General features: G+C 40.0%; 1 protein-coding gene and 1 pseudogene across 1 annotated transcript in view; one reads left to right on the top strand and one right to left on the bottom strand.

Moving 5' to 3' along the window:
* Positions 1-15,089, top strand: part of LOC133877272 (callose synthase 9) — a 114,202-nt gene that overhangs the window by 86,990 nt on the left and 12,123 nt on the right. The window contains exons 38-44 of the mRNA XM_062315510.1: positions 2,724-2,839; positions 2,937-3,020; positions 3,115-3,227; positions 4,150-4,202; positions 4,269-4,445; positions 13,928-13,975; positions 14,412-14,570. Coding sequence (XP_062171494.1) covers positions 2,724-2,839; positions 2,937-3,020; positions 3,115-3,227; positions 4,150-4,202; positions 4,269-4,445; positions 13,928-13,975; positions 14,412-14,570 — 750 coding nt within the window. The remainder of the gene's footprint in view (positions 1-2,723; positions 2,840-2,936; positions 3,021-3,114; positions 3,228-4,149; positions 4,203-4,268; positions 4,446-13,927; positions 13,976-14,411; positions 14,571-15,089) is intronic.
* On the bottom strand, positions 11,610-11,708 carry LOC133878727 (small nucleolar RNA Z247; annotated as a pseudogene).

Here is a 15,089-nt window from a genome sequence, read left to right as displayed (position 1 = left end):
CCCGACCTCTCGCTAGGAAAGCGAACCACATTAAAATCTCCCCCAATACACCACGGCAAATCCCAACAACTCATCAAACCAGCTAACTCAACCCACAAATCCCTCCTATCATTGTCATCATTTGGGCCATAAACCCCCCCAAATGCCCAAGAATCATTATCACCAATGTTGCGGAAAGAACAAGCCACCGTATATCTACCTATACATCCCTCCAATTTCTCCACCACCCTTCTATCCCACATAAGTAAAATCCCACCCGACGCTCCATTGGCTCCCAAATAACACCAATCAACCTGATTACAATCCCATAAGCTCCACACCACCTCCCTCGAGATTATTTCCATCTTAGTCTCCACCAAACAAACAATATCCGCCCTCCAATCTCTTAGAAGCCCTCTAATTTCTAGTCTTTTTTCCTTCTCATTAAGCCCTCTAGCATTCCACGAAAGAAATTTAGGCATCATAACTGCAAGATGAACCCCTACCTTTAGTGCGACCTCTAGCCGATAGAACCCCTTTCTTCACATAATTAATGGACCAAGGCAACCTGTTTAGTTCTCTCTGCCCTTTTGCCCCTTGATTCGACGGATTCAAAGTCTTAGGTCTGGCCAAGGATCTTTCTCCAGCAGCTTCTATCTCCTCAAACATAGCTAACATTCTGTCCTCAAACCCTTCGCAAGAAAACCCGATCGAATGATAACAACTCATAACTTTTTCCACCACCCATCTAGGTGATACCCTGTGCTTTTCTCCCCCTTTCACTACCAAAGGTGTGATTTCCAGCGGTGCACCACTCTCCCCCTCCTCGTTAGAATTTTTTACTTCTAGTTCTAACAGGAGGCCGCTTCTAAAATCCTGTGCACCACGGTCAAAGAGAGCTTCTCCCTCATCAATTACACCTGTATCTTCCCGAAGGCAGCTCTCCACTTGATTTCCCACTAAAACAGGTTCACATATCACCATCTGCATATTATTATTTTCCAGCATCTTAGTCACTAAACTTGTACCCACAGCAGGAATATCCATCTCATTACATGTACAGCCGGTAACCAGATGATCCAGCAAGACTCCCGAAACCTGCTCCCCCACTTCGGTAGTTTTGTTAATATTCAAAGAGCCACCGTCCACCTGAAGAGCTACTGCCGCACCTTCTCCTTCTCCGCCACATGACACCACCTCAGGAAGATTCAGCCAAAGAGTATTTTCTGGTTTCTCACACCTCAAGCTCTGACCCACAACAGGGAACTGCCCCTGTTTTCTTGTCCAAACAGCGTTAGAAATTCCAGACTTCCGACATTGATAAACACGTTGATAAACGTGGCTGGAATGATCTGAACCAGACCCAAGAGCAGAGACGCCGGAATCCTTGTCTTTAAGCACCTGATGTGCTGCGGACGTAGAAGCTCCAGCATGCAGAGAAAACAAGGGGGTCGGAATGGGCCTTAGGCATGATCCAGCTTTAGCTTTAACAATAAGCTTGGGCTTTTTGATGGGAAAACCCAGTGTGGTTTTACCTTTAGAAACATGGGCCGCCTCAGAAGAATTTAAGACCGAAGAGGTACTCACTGATTTTTTGGAGATGGGCCGGGTAGCTTTGGAACCCATAGAGGCCTGCTGGGTCTTAGGAAAAGCGTATAATGGGTCAAACCCTTCGAATCCTAGATATCCTCCCCAAGAATGGGGAGAAGTGCCATTGGGCTATTTAGGCTAGTGTCACCTTGTGTATATATATATATATAATCTCTTTCAGTACATTTATGATGCTCTCAAATTCTTTAACACTTATAAGCAGGTTTCATGACTAGTTGGGCCTTTTAGGAGGCCCATCTTCGCATTGCAGTGGTTACATCATCGACACCCCACACAAATTCTCAATTCTATTTCAAGTCCCTTGGATCATTATATTACTATTATGCTACAAGTAATTGCAGAGATATACAGTTAATTCTCAAATCCACGTAAAAGTGAGGTTCAAAGAGATATTTATCACATCTGCGACTCGATTTATTTTGGAGGGACACAACCACAAAACTGATACCTTAATCACTTCTGACTTCTATAAATGTCATTAACACAAATTGGAAAGAACTCATTTCTAGTTCATTTTTCTTGGTAATTCCTACTATAATCACTTTTCTATCAGATTCTGTACGTTCCAATTTCATTGAGTTTCTACCATAGTTTCTAGAACATACTATTCCCTAGTTAACTGTCTTATCAAAAAAACTATTCCTTAGTGAACTCTGGTTTCAACCACATGATCTCAAAAGTGGCAGACTTTCATTCCAATTTGATCAAGCATTTACATTTAATCAAGTATCCTACTATCTTACATATCTTACAAACCTTTTGTACTAAGTCTAACGAAAATTATGAACATTTTAACTTAAAAGACTGTCTCATCAAATTTTATCTTCCGATGAAAAGATATATAGAAACTTAAGTCTACCCTACCAACTATTGTTCGACATCCCATAGTAAGTGGAACACCTCATTCAGTACCCATTCCATGTTCCACAACGATCCGGATTTTTCGTATCTTTGGTTTTTTCTTTCTTGTATTTGTTTCATTTATGTTTTTCCAATAAAAAGATAGGATATTGCCTTATTCCTCCCCTGTCATGCTTATTATGAAGCTCTAGTTGCATTACATAGTGTTTGTGTCTGAAAATTTTCTTTACAGCTATGATTGATTGTACTGTTACTTAATATTTGTACTTTAGGATAATTATTTTGAGGAAGCCTTGAAGATGAGAAACCTTCTTGAAGAATTCCATCGTGATCATGGTATTCGTCCTCCCACTATACTTGGTGTCCGGGAACATGTATTCACTGGAGGGTATTTCCATTGAATCCTTATTTATTTTAAATCTCACACTCTGACTATATTTCCTTTTCAAATTTACTTTCAAGTAATTATTTGTATTGATGTGCAGTGTCTCTTCTTTAGCCTCATTTATGTCCAATCAAGAAAGTAGCTTTGTGACTCTGGGTCAGCGTGTTTTGGCAAATCCTTTAAAGTAAGTTCATTTGAATTATGCAAGTGATTTGATTGGCTTCCTGGTATATTCTAAATTCAGGTTCGTTGGCATTGTTGTCATAATTAATTTTTAGGGTCCGTATGCATTATGGCCATCCAGATGTTTTTGATCGAGTTTTCCACATAACCAGGGGTGGTATTAGCAAGGCCTCGCGGGTTATCAATATTAGTGAAGATATCTATTCAGGTATTTTTTTCCCCCCGTTTTTTCAAGAAAATTTTGTGCTCATTCTGTCAATTTGTGTTGTTATTGTGTGTATAACTCAATTAAGATCAGTGATGTTTGAAACCAAGTGTCTAAAAAAATTCTTTAACTGTTGCATGGATGAGGTGGTTGCTTAAATGTTGTGTTGGAGAGATATTATCTGTTGTTCTCAACTCTTCGGTCGGCGTAGCTTTCCCAATATGTTTTATGTTGTTTTTTTACTTAACAGAAATAGTCAAACCTTTGATCGTGTTGAGCTTCCATTGCATATGCTCAAGCCCTTATATTTCAGCATGCTTTTTACTGGATGCTGGATTAGTTGGATTCCCTTTTACTTCTTTTTGCAGTCACTAGCTTCCTCTTTTTTCTAGTCTTTTTCTGAAGGGTGGGAAGACTATTTGTTTTTTCCATGTTCTAGCATTGGTTACTTCCATACTTGTTGATGACATTTTACAGAATAGTGGGGAAAGAGGACTTCAGCTTGAATAAGGTAACAGGGAAATCTCCCAAATTTGCAAGCATTACCTGTGGAAGCTTTTAGAATAGATATCTCTTTTGCATCCAATCAACTGGCATGCCTTCGATGCAATGAATAATTGAAGGGGTTCTGACTCTCCTTAAGAAGCGTTAGGATATCATATTTAATGCTCTCTCTCTCTCACCCACTCACCCACCCACACACACAGCTGTACAAATTGTTATCTCATAAATGCTTTATCTTCCCCCAGTGCATTTGATTTGGTGTTTCTCCTGCTCTATGGACCTTATGACTTCTGTACTTCTACACTTCTTGCTGTATCTTATATCCTCACTATATAAAGGGATATGCTGAGCTGTATCAAAATTTCTTTGATATTTTCTTTTATTATTTCCTGATCTGTTCAGTTCTGGTGTTAAAATGCAGGATTCAATTCAACTTTACGCCAAGGAAATATTACTCATCATGAGTACATCCAGGTAAGCTTGTTCATTTCCTCATGTGATGTATAAATTGGATGTAAGTTTTCTCATGCAGTTTTACAGGTAGGAAAAGGACGAGATGTCGGGCTCAATCAGATTGCCTTATTTGAAGGAAAGGTTGCTGGTGGTAATGGTGAACAAGTTCTTAGTCGTGATGTATACAGGCTTGGGCAGCTCCTTGATTTCTTTAGGATGATGTCATTCTACTTCTCCACTGTTGGATTCTACTTTTGTACTATGGTATGCTATTTGTGCATTATATTATTAACTATGGATTATCTTTCTTTTTATTAGTGGCTGGGTGGACTGAAGCTTAAAAGGGCTAATGTGATTTAGGAAAGCAAATTGAGCTCCATAGTTCTAAACTGCTTTTTTTTTTTTTTTTTTTTCCTTTTCATTTTTGTAATTTCTTGGTGACATAGGATCTTTATGTTATTTACTTTCCTGGTGCGCAACTTGCTTTCTTATTTCATTTCTTTGTTGTTGATGATATTTGTTCCTAGAGAGATAATGTGGTAGAGTTTCGGAAAAGAAAGGAGATCTTCTAAAATATATTAATGTGATTAAGGCTATGTATGATGATGGTAGTAACTTTGAGAAGTAGTAGAGGTATCAGATGAGCTTACTAGATCAATTCAGAATGAGTTTGTTACGCACCTATGTTAGGCGTAACAAAACCCTAACGCTAATCATAGTGGCGGCTGAGGCAAATATGGAAGGTTGGGGAGAAAAGTCTGTGCTTGAGGAGCACAACTTTGGGGTAGGAAATTCCTAAGAATAAGGGGCTGTGTTTTCCCAGTTGTAGCCTAAGAATAAGGGATTATATTTCCCAATTGTAGCTGATTTGTAGGAGACAAATAAAGGGAATTATACTTTCCCTAAAACTGGAAATCAAGCAATTACTGCTGTATTTGTAATTCACCCTATGTATATGGGGTTCTGGAAGAATAAAGGCATGCAGAAAATTATCAAACACAACTCCAGTAGTTGTTAAGAGGTAGAGGTACCTCGAATACCTCATTATCCTTTACCCCACCTTTCACCATAGGTAAGCTCAAGAAGTTAGACCCTGTGGCTTTACCTCTAGCCAAACCAGTCACACGATCACAGACCCGGGCCCATAACAGAGATTCAATGGTGTATGTTTTTTGTTCATGATATCAGGTTAGTTGATGAGAGTTAGCAGGAGTTAACTCCAAGTTGCTAGTTTGTACAATACTTCAGAATCTAAAAGTTTGAGATTAAGTAGGATTATAATTGAGTATCTAAGATTGTTGCGAAGGTTTTGAGGTCGGTTCCGGCCATTGCTGTGAAGGAGTTGTCCATCGTGGGTGGCGATCGTTCCAGGTCAAGGGCTTCGTTGCCGGAGCCTTGTGAGCTTGATCTTCTTCCGACGGTGTGGCATGCAGAGTCTGTACAGAGAACAACAGTGGATTGCTTCTCGGTGGAGTTGCATCAGCTCAACCTGTTGGACAAAGACCTTCCTCTTCGTCCGCAGGGTAAGAAGCGTCCCTTTTGTTCAAATTTGAAAATCAAAAGTTCGAGGCTGCGGACGTGGCGTTAGTTGGGTACCGGGTTTTTTTTGGCTTTGGGCCGGGCCGTAAGGAATCTTCTGGACCGTTTTGCCGAGTCGGGGTTAGGTCATAAATCTTCTGGTTTCCTCGTGGCTCGTCTCATGTCGAAAGCTAAAGTCTCCCGTCCGTCAAGTTTGACGCCGGAGACGACGTCGAAGGTGTCATCTGGGCTGATTCTGGTTCGACTTCCTCCTAAGGGTTTGTAGGTTGCTGCGTCGGTAGCCACAGAGGCCGCGGGTCTAGCGATCTCGGTTTCTATTGGGGGTTCCATTAGGTCGGAGCCCTCGTCATCGGCAGTTACAGGGACAACGCCATTCATGCCATCCACCGAGGGTGAGTCAAGCAACGTCCATACGGTGCTTTCAAGCCAGACTCCAGCCTCTAAAGAATCTTCTGAGGGTATGGGTATGGTGTCATCGGGTTCTTTTGGGTTCTATCATCCTCCTCTGCTGGCACCGGAGTTGTTGCTTCCGGTGGCTCCGGCAGCTTCTCAGGGTTCTGTCTCCTTGTTGGTCGGTTCTGAGTTGAACTCATCTCCGGTGTCCTCCTCTCTAGTCACTGCGGCTCCTTCTGTGCAAGCCCACGCAGCTTCTTCTTTTCATGTCTCTACAGATCCAGTAGAAGAGAAGAAGTCTGCTTAAGATCCTAGTTGGATTTCAGAGTTATCCACTGGTTCGACTTTGGGAGAGAAAGTCCGTGATGCAGTCTCCTGGAGGAGGAATGAGGTATCAAAGCTTCAAGAGAAGAAGGATCAGCCTATTGTTTGCGATCAGAATTGGGAGAAGGATTGTTGGAGAATTGAGGCAGTTCTCTGGGGAAAGATCTCCGAGGTGTATCCGTGGGCGACTAAAGAATAGAGACAGAAGCATCAGGAGATTTGGGGTGAGATGATTGAGAACAAGAAACGCGAGAGTAAGAGGGAGCTTCGGAATCTACAAAGTTCCATAAATTACGGAGACATCAAAGCTTCTTCGAGGTGTAGAAGAGACAAGGCCAATAGGTCGTAGAGTTGGCTGCTTTGAGGGTTTTTTGTGGGTTGTTCTCAGGTTTTCTTGGTTTTTTGGGTGCCGTTTGGTTTCTTTTGCGGGTAGTACTTTAGTTGGTTCTTTGTTTTCTAGGTTTTGACTTGGGGGCTGTTTCCTGGGTTTTTTTTCGGGTTTTTCGGGTTAGCTATGGTTCTCCTATGTATACTTCCTGTGTACATAGGGGCGCCTTACGCTTTCTTTTCAATAAAATCTACTTACTTATCAATAATAATTGAATATCTAAGATTGTAAGTTCTGTAAAGTAGAAATCGAGATGGAAGGGTAGTAAAACTCGGTAGACAAGAAATACCAAAAGGCGGTCATTTTTGGTTTCTTGGCTTAATAATTCATAAAGATGTGAAGATTAAGGGAGATTTGAATCAAAATAAGAGTAGAGTGGGTAATTTGAAGAAGTGCATCAGGTTTACCATGTGACCGTAGAATACCTACCAAGTTAAAATGAAGAATCTATTAGATTGTTGTTAGACCAGCTATTCTTATTGATAACACACTCTTAAGCGTGTTTGTTATTGATAAAACAGAGAAATAACAGCTGGGCGGCTAAGCCATCCTTATTGTGCTCAAGTAGAATAAGGATGGAACCCTAAAAAGAAAATTACAAAACTAGCCTTTATCTCAAAGTTGTTTAAGCAAACCTATTCTCTCAAATTTTCTCTAGCCAAGGTTGAGTGAACCATTGAGCAAACTCTTGGTTTCTCTCCTGTAGCATCTCGTTCGAGCGACCATTGAGCGAGACTCCAATGAAGAACTTATCGCAGTTTTACTCGAGCAACCCTCAATCGGGAGTCAGACGAACTGTCGTGTAGAATTGCTAGTACCCCCTACTCAACCAGTCTTCCTCCACTCAAACCTCTTCATGAAGCTATGGGCACTCTGATCTACATCATCCTTCCTAGGTTGCAGTGATACCTATTAGCAACAGCTAAGGTAGCAAATTGATCAGCTAATGCATTGAAACGGTCTTCAAACTGCTCAATTCGCTTCGTTTGCAGCAAACGTGCCTCTAGTTGCTCATCACTATAGGATTTATAGTTGTTTGATGTTTCTGCCTACATAAATCGTATGGCAGTGATGTTCTTATATAGGAATAATAGAGTTAGTCCTTTACTAGGACTGTACAAGAGTGAAGCTTATCAAAGATATAGCAAAGAGATAGAAACCTAAAGCTATACAACATGCTTATAGGTGACTGTCAAGATAGTGTAGATAAACTTGAACTAATCTAAAGTTTTAATCTGGATAGGTTAATCTTTATCAGATGATAAAGATTTATCTAGTCTAATACGCCCCCTCAAACTCGGCATAGGTAGCCTGACGTTGAGGTTGGAAGTGAGTTGAAGAAACCGGCAGGTAGGAAGAGGCTTTGTTAGAACATCTGCAATCTGATCTTTTCCAATTATGAACCGAACCTCTAAAAATTTATCTGCAACTTGATTTCAAACAAAGTGATAGTCTATGTCAATGTGCTTTGTATGTGCATGATAGATTGGATTGGAAGTGAGATAGGTAGCACCTATGTTATCACAAAATAAAATTGGTGCACATGGAAGTGAGACCCGAAGTTCATTTAAAAGAGACCGAGTCCAAATCAGTTCCGCAGAGGCATTTGCAAGGGCTTTATACTCTGATTCTGTACTAGAACATGACACAGTGGGCTGCTTGGAACTCCAAGATATCGGATTTTTACCCAAAAAGACACAATACCCAGATGTTGATTTTCGGTCATTCGGGCAACTAGCCCAATCTAAATTCGAGAAGGCTATTAGTTGATGAGATGAGAGTTTGTGGATGCATAGAGTGTAATCAATAGTAGCCTTCAAGTAACGCAGGATGCATTTAACAATAGTCCAGTGAGGTTCTCTTGGATCTTGCATAAACTGAGATACCTTGTTGACAGCAAACGCTATGTCTAGACTCGTGAAAGACAAATATTGAAGAGATCTAACAATGCTGCGATAGAGTGTAGTGTCTGTAATAGTTGATCCTTCAAACCGGCTGAGAGTTGTAGAGGAGGACATCGAAGTAGAGACAGGCTTGACAAGCTCCATATTGGTTTTCTTGAGACGATCCAAAATGTCTCTTTGCTGAGATAGGTGAAGGCCATCGGATTCCCAAGTAGCTTCAACACCTAAAAAGAAATGTAGAGGTCCAAGGTCTTTACAGCAAAGGATGAGTCTAGATCATGAATAAGTGTAGATATAGCTCCTGTGTGTGAACTAGTGATGATTATATCATCGACATAAATCAACACAAAGATTTGAATCCCATCAGCTTTGTAGATAAATAGAGATAAATCAGCCTTGGAGCTCGTGAAATTAAGTTCTATGAGACGAGCACTTAGCCTTGAAAACCATGCTCTTGGTGCCTATTTGAGGCCATACAAGGCTTTGTGCAACTTGCAAAGTGCTGTAGGATGTGAAGGATGCTGAAATCCGGGAGGTTGTTCCATATATACAGTTTCTTTGAGGCTGCCATGGAGGAATGCATTGCTTACATCAACTTGATGGATAGGCCAACCAGTAGAAACAGCAAGAGAGAGCATTGTTCTAATAGTTATAGGCTTGATTATAGGACTATATGTTTCTAAAAAATCAATTCCGGGTTGTTGATCGAACCCTTTGGCTACTAAACGAGCCTTGTAGCGCTCAATAGATCCACCAGCCTTCCTCTTTATTCGAAAACCCATTTGCACCCAACTATGTTCATAGAAGGAGGAGAGACATGTGACCAAGTGCCATTTTTGAGAAGAGCATCAAATTCTTTATTCATTGCCTCACGCCATTCAGCATGCTTGCTTGCTTGAGTGTAGCAAGTTGGCTCAATTTCCTGACTTAGGAGTAGAGCCGTGAGAGCTTGAGGAGGTGGATACCTGGTTCGGCCATCTGTAAACTTGGCCAGTTTGAAAATTTGGTTCTGGGACCGAGTGATCATGCAATGCACTCTTGAAGGGGGAGGTTGTTCGAAAGGAACTAGAGCTTGAGTAGGTGATGTTTCGGGTGGTGTAGCTGATGAGGAAGTGGTTGGAGAGAGGAAGGGGATTAGAGATTGAGGTGAGGCATTTGGTAAAGTAGTGTGAGAGATCTCTGGTGGGGGGTTGCTTGTGTCATTAACTTGATTGGTTGATGGTATAACAAGGGGGACAGACACAGTAGGAGGAATGAGAGGAGTGGATGACCGGTGGTAACAGATTTTGAAAAAGGGAAATTTAGTTCATTGAAGACCACATGCCGAGCAATGTAAACCCTTCCAGAAGGAATGTGAAGAAACTTGTATCCTAGATGATTCTTGCTATAACCAATGAAAACACAAGATTGAGAGCGGAAAACAAGTTTGATGGAATTGTAAGGATGAAGGAATGGCCAACATTCACAGCCAAATTATTTTTAAAATTTTATAATCAGGTGAAATATTGAATAAGTTTTCAAAGGGAGATTTCTATTTTGTTACTTTGGATGGGAGTCGATTAATTAGATAAATAGCAGTCTCAAAAGTCGAATCCTAAAAGGAGAGTGGTATACTAGCAGTGGAAAGGAGTATAAGGCCTGTTTCAACAATATGTTGATGCTTTCTTTCGACAGACCCCATTTGATGGTGAGTATGTGGACAACTTAGATGATAAGAAACTCCCATAGATGCGAGGGATGTTTGAAGAGGGCGAAATTCACCCCCATTGTCACTTTGGACAGAGATTATTTTTGTTCCAAAATATGTTTCAACGTGTAGTTTGAAACGAAGAAAGGTAGCACATACATCAGATTTTAGTTGGAGATGGTAGAATCAAGTATATTTACTAAAATCATCCACAATACTTAGATAAAAACGATTATTGTTTACAGACTTGAGTGGAGCCGGGCCCCATACATCAATGAAAAGTAATTGCAAAGGACGACTGGAAATAGAAGGACTTAAACTGAAATGAAGACGATGACTCTTTCCCTATTGGCATGAAGAACAAATGGAAGTGAACTTGGAGGGAACCACTGGCAATTTATTGGACTTGATAATTTGATTGACAACTGGAGATGCTACATGGCCTAACCGGTGATGCCATTGATCCAAGGAGACTTTTTCACCAATGAAGGCAGCAAGGGACTTGGAAAAATGAGCATGAGAGGAAGGCCATGGACAGAGATGGAATCTACTTGGGCCTTGGAGGAGGAGCTGGCGGGTGGAGTAAATTGGTTAACAAATATAAGATTTTTCTAGATTTCTGGAACATGGAAGAGTGAGAGTAAATGAAAATTGTGTGAAGGTGTAGGCAAGATACCTTGACCAAAATGTAAGATTTCCAAACCTTGGCCATTGCCGACACGAATCTGGTCAGTTCTAGTATATTTTTCAGCATTCAAATTGGGATTGGAGAGGTCATTTGTAAGATGGACATTGGAGCTAGTATTCGGATACCAGGAAAAATCAGATGCATAGGAGGCAGATGCAAGGTTGGCATGCAACGGTGAAGTGTCAGCTTGATACCCTTGTTCAAATTGGAACCAGCAGGTTGATGCAGTGTGACCTTGTTTATGACAAACCTGACAAGTAAGGCGCTGAGAAGATCCTGGACCAGAGAATTAGAATTTAGATGGGACTCTTCCTCAATCGCAGCCTCTTCCACGGGAGAAGTTGGTGTTGCGCTAGCCTGTGATAAAGCCACGGTTGAATCGAGGATGGGATGGGCCCTGACGCTGGGCAGTGTTGGTAGTGGAGATAGACAAATCAATAGATGATTTGTGTTGCTCTAAACGCATCTCATAAGAAAGCATAAAACCGTAGAGTTCGTTGAGAGAGATGGAGTCTTGGCGGGTGGTCATAGAGGTGACAAGAGGATCATATTCTGGACCAAGACTAGCAAGGATGTTGGAGACAAGTTCTCAAGCTTCAATGGGTTTTCCAACAGCAGCTAAAAGATGAGAGAATCCCTGCTCTTTTTGATAATAAGCGGAGATTGAGAGAGCTCCTTTCTTCAAGGTTGCAACTTGTTGTTTGAGCTGCATGATTCGTGATTGAGATTGAGCGGAGAACAAGGTCTTCAAGGTGAGCCAGACTTCCCGAGAGGTGGAAAGACCAATTACATGTGGTAAGGCTTCAACCGAGAGGGTGGAGATGATGGCACTGAAGATCATTTTATCTTGATGATACCATGATTGATATTCCGGGTTTGAAAGTAGGAGGCCGGAAGTGGGATCGGGAAGAAGTTGAGGTGGGCGTGGATGAGTTCCATCGAGACAGCCAAAAAGATTTTGTCCCTCTAGGATCGGAACGGTAAGGAATAGCACATTTTGAAGTGCTATTGGGGTAGTAGAAGAGATAGAGGAAATAGGAGGTGGGGTTGAAACAGGAGGTGTTGTCTGGGTAGACTCTGTTTTGGAGATGGGAGTGGCCATAGACGTTTGTCTTGAGAGGCTCTGATACCATATAGGATTTATAGTTGTTTGCTGTTTCTGCCTACATAAACCGTTTGGCAGTGATGTTCTTATATAGAAATAATAGAGTTAGCCCTTTAGTAGGACTGTACAAGAGTGAAGCTTCTCAAAGATATAGCAAAGAGATAGAAACCTTATACATCTTGCTTATAGGTGACTGTCAAGATAGTGTAGATAAACTAGAACTAATCTAAAGTTTGAATCTGGATAGATTAATCTTTATCAAATGATAAAGATTTATCTAGTCTAATAATCACATGCTGTCTCATTGCATTCATACACATCGCCAATGGTTGCAAGTCTTCTTCCATGTGCTTCTTAGCATGCCGCGGTAGAAAAGTAGTTGGGCTCTGATACCAACTGATGCTGCATGACATAGTAAGAAGTTGAATCTACAAACACGAAAGTTCACATCTCTTCTATAAATCCTATAGAACTTTAGGAGTTATAGGGAATGTGGTAAAAAAAATCTCTCAAGAGTGTGTTTTATTGATAAAACTGAGAATTAACAACAATTGGGCTGCTAGGCCATCCTTATTGTTATTAAATGGAAGTTAGGGACATAGCTCTATAAAAGAAAAGGGAAAAATGCTCCAGAGGTATGAGTTTTTATTAAATTGCTCCAGCCTTACGGAGTAGATCATTTCGTCCACATTTCGTTAAATTTCTAATGTTGCTTCCATGTAATACCCAATCAGAGGGCGACACGTGTCCCCTTTAATATATATATATATATTAAAAAATAAAAAAGAAAAAGATATTTTTAAAAAAATAGTTGCTCGACTGAAGATCAAGCAAACCTGTTATTGCAAATTTGCTCAAGCGAACTCTCGGTTTCTCTCCTGTAGCATCTCACTCGAGCAAGACTTGAGTGAAAAAATGTACCGCAGTTTCATTTGAGCAATCCTTGAGCAAGAGTCAAGCAAACTCTTGGGTACTTGCAGAATTTCAAGTACCTCCTCTTAAAGCATTTTTCCTCCACTCAAACCTCTCCATGAAGTTGTGGGTAATCTGGTCTGCATCAGCTTCTATCAGGGAAAAGATGAGGAAAAGTTTCTTAAGATGGTTTGGGCATTTGACCATGTGTAGTGGTGACTGATTAATGCGTCGCTGTAGAAAAGTGATTATTCAAGTTTACTGAGTAAAAAGAGGTAGAGAGGATCTTAAAATCATATGAAAAATTTAGTGAATGATAAATTCATCGGGAGGTAAGAGATGAGAAAAAAGAACTACATATTGTTGACCTTTATTAATTGATTAGGATTCGTTGAGTTGCATTAAATTGAGTCCTGTTTCTGATTGTTTTAATTGAGTTGAATTGAGTCCTTTTTATGATTTTTCTACTATGTGTTTCTCCATCATACAGTTTATTATATGGATTCTTTATATGTTTGTGTGCAAAATATTGTGAAAGCAATAATATTTCACTACCTAGGAATAATTAGAAAAAACTGTACACATCATACATAGTAGCTTTGATGTTCTTATGCTTATTGCTCCAGAACTCAATAATCTATAGTTTTAAAAGAGAAAAAATAAAAGAAGTATGCTACAGAGGCGTTTGCCTCCAAGATAGTTGAGTTCAGATTATGAATTTAGAACTCCGTGATAAGTTTTTCATATTGATGCTACTTTTATTAATGTCTGAACAAGTCTTTGTCTTCTTTTTTTTGTCTGTGCAGTTAACAGTGCTGACTGTATACATTTTCCTATACGGGAAGGCATATTTGGTATGTTGGATTTTATTTATTTCATGTGACAATTTTATCATGCTTGTAGCCATAGGCAATCAACATCTCATTTTTCTCTTAAACTATGCTGATTCTGCATCTGAAAAGTCCATCATCATATTGATACTTTTTGTTGGCATATGAACCATCTTTGGTATGCATGAATATCTTATGCAAGTATAATTCAGTCATGTGCCTTGTAAGAACACTGCCTTGAATGCTGCTTTAGATTATTGACCTTTCAATCTTATCCGGTGATTGTATTGCTTCTTTTTATTTATATTAATAGCACATTATGATGTTAAAGCATTAAGTACCATCTGGACCTTCTCTCAAGTTATTAAGAAGTTGGGTGGGTTGGTAGTTGCTATCTCTCCGTGTCTAATGGATTAGTCTTAATTATCTTTTAGGGAGCTGTGACATCATTCTTTTTCAGGCGCTATCTGGTGTTGGTGAAACTATTCAAGTGAGAGCTAAGATAATGCAGAACACTGCCTTGAATGCTGCTTTAAATACACAGTTCCTCTTTCAAATTGGCATTTTCACTGCTGTGCCAATGGTTTTGGGCTTCATCTTGGAACAGGGTTTCTTCAGGGTAAATGCTTATCCTACATGTTTTGCTTATCCTTTTAATAATTTACACAGAAATGTGTAATTATTTTCATATATTATCCGTATGCATGTTATATTTTTGAAAGATAATTTGAGTTTGCTTCATCATGCAACAGAGCTATATGTGCAATATTTATTGATTTTAATGCTGAAAATAATTGTGTATTGGTTTCTTCTTGTTCCATTTTTCTTAGCTGTATGTCTCAGTGTCCATCAAATACATTGCAATTTGGTAGAATGAATTAGATTAATGAGTGAATTGCGTTGTTATAAGTTGCTGTTTTGATTTGTGCTTCAGACAGATGGTCTGAGGACATAACTTCAAAGTCTTGATAATCAACTTAGTCTTTGGGGTGTTGGAGAACTGTAAGTTTGTAACAAGTGCAGAGCCTTCAAGGATAAGTTCCTTCTATTTCTGTTAATATATAGGGCACATTGTTTATTGAAGAATTTTTAGTTTCTTGTCCTTAGGAGATTTTTTTTTTCCTTCCCTTTTGGTGAG

This window comes from Alnus glutinosa, chromosome 9 (assembly GCF_958979055.1).
Source record: "Alnus glutinosa chromosome 9, dhAlnGlut1.1, whole genome shotgun sequence".
Classification (NCBI taxonomy): Eukaryota; Viridiplantae; Streptophyta; class Magnoliopsida; order Fagales; family Betulaceae; genus Alnus; species Alnus glutinosa.
Note: the sequence above shows the minus strand (reverse complement) of the source record. Positions and strands in the feature narration are given on the sequence as shown.